Source organism: Mesitornis unicolor, unplaced genomic scaffold (assembly GCF_000695765.1).
Source record: "Mesitornis unicolor isolate BGI_N332 unplaced genomic scaffold, ASM69576v1 scaffold31980, whole genome shotgun sequence".
In the NCBI taxonomy this organism is placed as follows: domain Eukaryota; kingdom Metazoa; phylum Chordata; class Aves; order Mesitornithiformes; family Mesitornithidae; genus Mesitornis; species Mesitornis unicolor.
The window spans coordinates 8,155-14,547 of NW_010156800.1; the positions used below are offsets into that span (position 1 = coordinate 8,155).

Genomic DNA, 6,393 nt, shown 5'->3' on the forward strand with positions numbered 1-6,393 from the left:
CCCCCAGGGCCCAGTGCAATCTGCTTTATGAAACAGGCAGCAAGCACGCAGAGAAAGAGCCAGGCAGATTTTTTTTCTTCTTTTCCAAGTGGGTGGGGACTCTTAAATTCCCCTGGCATTGGCCACAGAGTTGTGGGTTGTTTTTTTTTTTCCAAGCCTCTGCTCCAGTGTCTCAGCCCAGCCCTGGGGGATTTGGGCAGCCTCACCCCCAGCCTGACTCAGCTCAAGCTGCTCCTCATCCTCCCTCATGTGCCTCAAGAGCTGTGGCAAAAACCGTGGTGGTCTGTGCTGTCCATGGAGAAGCCACAGATGGCTCGGTGGGGACTGGTGCCATCGGGTCCCCTCCAGCCCTGTGGTCACTGTTGCGCGACCTAAATGAGCCCCCAAAGTCAGTGTTCTCCAGGGATGCTCAGGTGTTTTGCCTGCCTCCCCCCCCTTGCCTATGCAGTGCCCCCCTCCCCTGCCCTAAGCCACCTGGAGATTTGGGTCTCCCAGGTGGGCCGGACCAGCAGCTCCCATATCCCCAGGGTCCTCCTGCATCTGTGGGATGCCAGCTCCCAGGGAGGAGGAGGAGAGCCTGGAGAAAGTGGCTGACTGGACCCCGGACCCCCAGGTGGGCTTGTGCCCCCATGCCTGAGCCCTTCACACCCAGTACTGGTTGTTTTTCAAGGGGGGGTTGGAAGTCCGGCAGTACTGGAGGAGCTCGGGGTCTGGCGGGGGCCCCGGCCCTGTGCCCTGGGGCGGAGGACCTGTGCCCTTGCCCTCCAGGGAGTTGACAGTCGTTAGGGGGATGCCTTGGTTGGGGTCCATTCTCCGGAAAGTCTCCTGGTCCGGCACAGCCCCATTTTTGGCCTTGGAGGAGGGGGTGCCCTGGACGTGGTGCTTCCCTGTCTTGTTGCGCTTGTGCAGGTAGAAGAGCAGGGGCAGGATGAGAGCCAGCAGGAGGAAGATGAGGCAGATGGGGATGATGATGCTGAACATGTTGGCCTCGATGAAGCTGAGGAAGGTGGCCCCCTCCACGGGGCTGGTGGTGGCACCAGGGCTCGGCCAGGTGGTGGGAGGCATCCCCAGCTCGCTGGCGTTGGGGCTGCTCCATGCTGTGTCCTGGGGTGCTGGGGACGAGGGTGCCAGGGGGGCTGTGAGCAGAGTGACACTGTAGGCTTTCGAGGCATTGTAGGGCTCAATGCTGTAGCCCAGGGATGCCAGCGCTGGTGGCACACCGGCAGCCGCCAGCTCAAAAACGAAGCTGTCGCTCTGCAGGGGTTGGTCAGTCTCCTCAGCATCCAGCACCTCCAGCCCGACCAGTCCTTGCTCCAGCTCTCTCTGGCTGAAGGTCTCAATGGGGGTGATGGGTTGCCCAGGGTCCCTGGAGATCCGCACGAGACGGCTGCCCTGAGGCGCACTACGGATTTTAAAGACTGGGACACTCTTGGTGCGGTTGGCCAGCTCGCTGGCATCGAGGACGCTGGTGTCCAGGAGGGCTGTGGTGCCCCTGGGCCACACGCTGCCTGGCCGAGCCTTCACCAAGGCGCGGACGGTCACGTTCACCACCCTGCTCCTGTTGGCTGCTCGTGACATGGCAAGGAACTGGAAGCTGTCCTCGGGAGAGGTGAGGTCAGTGAAGGTGAACATCACTTCCCCACGGTCCAGCTGCTTCTGTGAGAAGCCCCGTGCTGGCTTTTGGTTGACCTGCACTTGGCCAAACCTTGGGTCCCTGGTGATCCTGTACAGGACATTGCCTGACCCCAGCGGTGCACCTCCCAGGAGGTGGTCATGGGACATGGAGGCCCTGTTCAGGTCCTGGGGCACCTCCAGCAGCACTGGGCTGGCAGTGGTGCTCACGGCAGGCAGCACCTCAATCTCCAGTGAGGTCAAGGTGGGCGGGTGGTGGCCATCGAAGAGGCTCAGGGCTAAGGACTCTTGTGCATGGCTTCCGGTGGCAACAAACACCACGTGGCCTGCGTTGACATCTGCTTGGGTGAAGCGGTGGACAGGCTTCCGTGGGTTGCGTGCATTGGCCAGGTGGCCAGTGAGGGGTCTCTGGAGGATGCTGTACACCATCGCCTCTGGGGAACGTGATGGGTCTGCCACATCCAGGTATTCCTGGGACAGGGTCACCATGGAGCCAGGTGAGACCCGCAGCACTTCTTGCCGTCTCACCACCTGCGGTGGCTTGCTGCTGCTGGCTACTGTTATATTGAAAGTTTCAGAGATGACCACCCCTTCCTGTGGAAGACGGATGGACTGCTGCACCCGGGGCCAGAGCCAGGCCTTAAAACTGAAACGGTCTTCAGAGACACCGTCTCCACCATGGGCATACACCAGGCGTCCGGTGGCCAGGTCTGACTGCAGGAAGAACGGCTGTGACTGCTCCAGGGGCGCACCAGCCACCAAGAGCTCCCCATGAGCCGGCAGCTCCGTCACCAGGAAGACAACATCGTGTGCAGCCCTGCCGGGGACCGGGATCTGGCTTAGGAGGTTGGAGGCATCCAGCACCGAGGTGCTGATCTCAGCACGTTGAGCCCTTGCAAGCTGGAGACCTGAGGGGAAAAAGGGAAAATGAAAAAGCCTGGCATCCCTGGGAAAAGCCAGGATCTTCTGGAAAGGAGAGCAGATGGTGAGATGATGGAGGAAAGAATTGTACAGAATCAGTAAAAGAATGGATGCAATTTTAGATGTTGCCTGATGTAATATCAAATCTCGTGCTTGGGTGGCCATGGGAAATTGCATGGCGGTGTCTTCTTCGGACAAACAAGCTCTTCTGAAGTTTGCACAATTACCCCCTGTCCCTTGCTTCTCCCTTCCTCCTTTACCTGCATTTCTCCATAGCTGAGTCGAGCGCTGGGGACACCTGGCCTCGAAGGAGATCAGCACGAGGAGGATGAAGGAATTGGAGATGGCTGTGGGAGTGACCACATGGAAGCGGACGGCATCTTGGGTGAGCCAGAAGGGCTTCTCTGGCATCTCATGCTGGTAGAAAATCAACCCGTTGTCCACCTAAAAATAAGAAAAAAAAAAAAACTCAATGAACTCTGCTAAATGGCAAAATAATAGTCTTGGAGTCCTCAGGAGGTGGAAGCTCACCTGGGCTTGGGTGAAGTTCCTGATTTCCTCCCCGCGGGAGGTGCTGAGCCTGCCCAGGCGTGGGGCTTGCTCGATGCTGTAGTACAGGACGGTGGAGCCAGCGGGACTGTTGCTCACTGCCTGCAGGTTCTGGGTGGTGATGGGCTGCAGGGCACCTGGAAAACACGTCCAGTATGGACTTTAACCCATTGTCACCTTGCCACCCATCTGCAGCGCTTAGGCAGGGGGTAGTGGAAGAGTCCAAGGGTCCTGTTTGCCTTTAAACTGGGAGGATGGGGAAGGTGCTGGTACCCACCTGGGCAGACAGTGAGGCTCTCCTTTTTGGCCAGGCTGATGAGGGTCTCTCTCTGGGCCCTGATGAGGAAGAAGTGTCCAGGAGACAGGTTCTCACCATCCCACAGGTCGAAGGCGAAGCCCCCATCCAAGAGCCCTGCAGAAAGCACAGAGCTGGGCACTTATGGGGGTGCAGAAGGGGCTGCAGCCTCCCCATTAACCTGGCATGGTGTGGACCAGGGTGCTGCGGGATGGGGCTAGCATCCGCCGTGGTGGCGTCCCCTCCTTTGGGTTGGGGGTGATGCCTGATGCCACTCAGGCCTGCCCTACCTTGATGCATGAAGAGGACGAGGCCGTCGTTTATCTGGGCCTGGGTGAACTGCCGGACCTCAGCACCGGGTGCTGACCGCAGCACCACCTTCCCATTGGCTGGGGGCTGGATGGAGTAGATCACCTCCTCTGCCGGCGAGTCCTCATCGTCGGCGCTTAGGATGTGGGGGCCAATGGCAGCCGTGGTGCCTTCCCGCAGCTGGGGAAAAGGGAGAGGCTGTGATCCACTCTGGGATGCCCCCACCACCTCTCCCCAGCCTGCATCTGCAGGGCAAGAACGAGGGGTCGCCCCTCAGTGCCTTGGTTTCCCCAAGCGCTGGAAATGGAAGAAGGCACGACGCTGGCTATGCCTTTGACACAGCTCTCCCCATTGCTCTGCGGTGGGGTCCACGCACCCCAACCTCGCTCCATGAACTGTTGCCGTGTAGGTGATGACAGCAGCCCCGTCTCTCCCCAGCTGGGTGTCTCTCCTAGCTTGTATTCCCAACAGAGCACTCGTCCCACCGCCCCTAGGCTGCAGTGAGGCCACCGACTGCCCTGGCAAACCCTCTGGGAATGACAAGTATGTCAGGGCCGCCCTGCAGCTTCCCCTGCCCGCTTCACCCTGGGGATGTTGCCACCCCAAATCCTTGGCATTGCCCCTCTCCTGCTGGAGGCAATGATTTTCCCTGCTACTAATCCTGTGTCTGATCTCCATCTTGGCAGACCACGGGGATGGAGACAGGTTCTGCCCATGCTCCTCAGAGTCAACTTTCACCCCAAAAATCCTGAGGCATGAGGATGGAGCATTCCCGCAGCTCGAGGGGCAGGATGCGCTGCATCCCACAGCATCGCGAGCCTGGCCCACATCCTGCAAATCCCCGGGACAGCAGCTGGGCGCCGGAGGAGCTGCTGTGTGCTGGGTCAGATGAGCTCTTTTCTGCTGTTTTCAGCTGGCCTAGCCCCAGAACATTTCTTGAGTGGGTGTGGGTGCTGAGAGTGAAATGAAATCCCTCGGCCGTCCCTGGGGGATGGCAGGAGGCAGGCTTGAAAACACAGCTTTGGAGAGACAGGATGGGGGAAGTGCTGGGGAAGCAGGAGCTGAAGCCCTCACGGCTGGAGCTGCTGCTCTGCCATGTGTGCATGACGAGCCTGCCACGTTGGTGGTGACCTGCTTTGCCATGCTCCCTGGCACCTCTGAATTATTAAAGCCTTCCACCTGGTCCCTGCTCTCGCTTACTTGGTGCATTGTGTTTGCTCAGCCCCTGTGTCGCTTCGGCTCTCCAGGAGAGCATGCAGGGAGGCAGGGAAACAACGCTGGGAGTTTGTCTGTGTGCTCTGGCACAGCGATGGAAGCCTTTCTCTTGGTGGCTCTTCCTCCTGATGCAACCCAATAATGCTGCTTGGGGCCAATCTGCCTGGTCCTTTCCAGGTGGCTTCACTTTGGGGTTTGAACCCTGACTGTGGTGTCCCTAGCCCTGCGTAGGCTCCGCACCCTGGAGCTGGCAGGCACAGCAGCAGAGGAAGGCTTTGTGCAATCTCTTTCCTGGACCCAGCCTGACCTTTAAACGCTGAAGTCATTTCTCGCCAGAGCACAAACACGGCAGGGCCAGGCCCCTCCTGAGCCCTGAGTTGCTTTCACATTGCTCCTGCTCTGAACTGGGAGCTGTTCCCAGCTCCAGAGCCACTCCTGCAGGGAGCAGGGTGGCTGTGATCAACCCTCCCAGGGCCAGCAGGGATCCCAGTGGGAAGGCAGATGGACCTCTGCCTCCAAGTTTATTTTGGGAGCTTTTTTCTTTCTTTTCACTCTTTTTTTTTTTAGCATGGTGGCTGGGAGGGAAGAATGTGCTTCCCTAAGGGCATTGTAATCACTGGGCTAATGGACTGGCTAAAAATAAGGCAGCAATGGAGCCTCGTCCTCCATCTGCCCACAACTTTTCGGGATGCGATGGTCCTTAGAGAGGGCTTTTGTGTTTCTGGGGAAGGGCCAAGGGGCTGCCATGGGCCCAGCATACAGGGGGTTAACCTTTTTGGGAGTGCAGGATTTGGCACAGCTGGGGCACATCATGGATACACCACTTAATGAACTATAGAAGGGATTTGCTAGGAGAGGGCTGAGCTTCCTGGGCTGGGGGGGTAACTAGGAGCAGCATAGGCAAGGCTGGCTGTGGATGAGGGCACCCCCAAACTGTGCTGGGAGCCCTGGCCCCTATCTCCCTGCCTCTGAGGGTGCCTGCACCCCTCTTTTTGGGATATCCTCCAGGGCCTAGGCCCAAGTCTCCTTCCCAAAGCCCCTGCGATGATCCTGATGGAGGGAGGTGCTGTCCTTGGGAATGATCCATGGGGAATGATCCTGCCGGGCTGGCACCCCTGCATATTTTCTACTAATTGTTTTTTTCTGTAACTTTGTATTAGTGGCCCTGACCAGGGCAGGGAGGTGCCTGAAGCAGAAAGTGGGACTTCCTTGCTTTTGCCTCTCACCAAGATGGGCGTAAGGAGATAATTACGAGATAAAGACTTAGGTATTTCCAATCCGCGCTGATGAAACTTGGCTAAACTGCTCTCTGCGCCCGCAGGGATTAATGCGGGACCCGCGGAAGGGCGAGCAGGCTGAGGGCCTCGAGAAGGGAGGGTGCGGAGCCGCCGCCTGCCGCCGTGGCACCGCGGAGCGCCGGGCTGCTGCTGCGGGGCGATGCTCCCATCTTGCGGCCGCCGTCCGCACCCGCA

The 6,393-nt window shown here is 59.0% G+C and overlaps 1 protein-coding gene across 1 annotated transcript in view; it reads right to left on the reverse strand.

The window, feature by feature from the left end:
* Positions 1 to 642: 642 nt before the first annotated feature.
* The window catches only part of CSPG4 (chondroitin sulfate proteoglycan 4), a gene marked incomplete at its 5' end in the record, with an annotated part of 11,756 nt that continues 6,005 nt past the window's right edge, over positions 643 to 6,393 (reverse strand). The window contains 5 exon segments of the mRNA XM_010194522.1: positions 643 to 2,540; positions 2,814 to 2,997; positions 3,085 to 3,239; positions 3,380 to 3,601; positions 3,673 to 3,886. Coding sequence (XP_010192824.1) covers positions 643 to 2,540; positions 2,814 to 2,997; positions 3,085 to 3,239; positions 3,380 to 3,601; positions 3,673 to 3,886 — 2,673 coding nt within the window.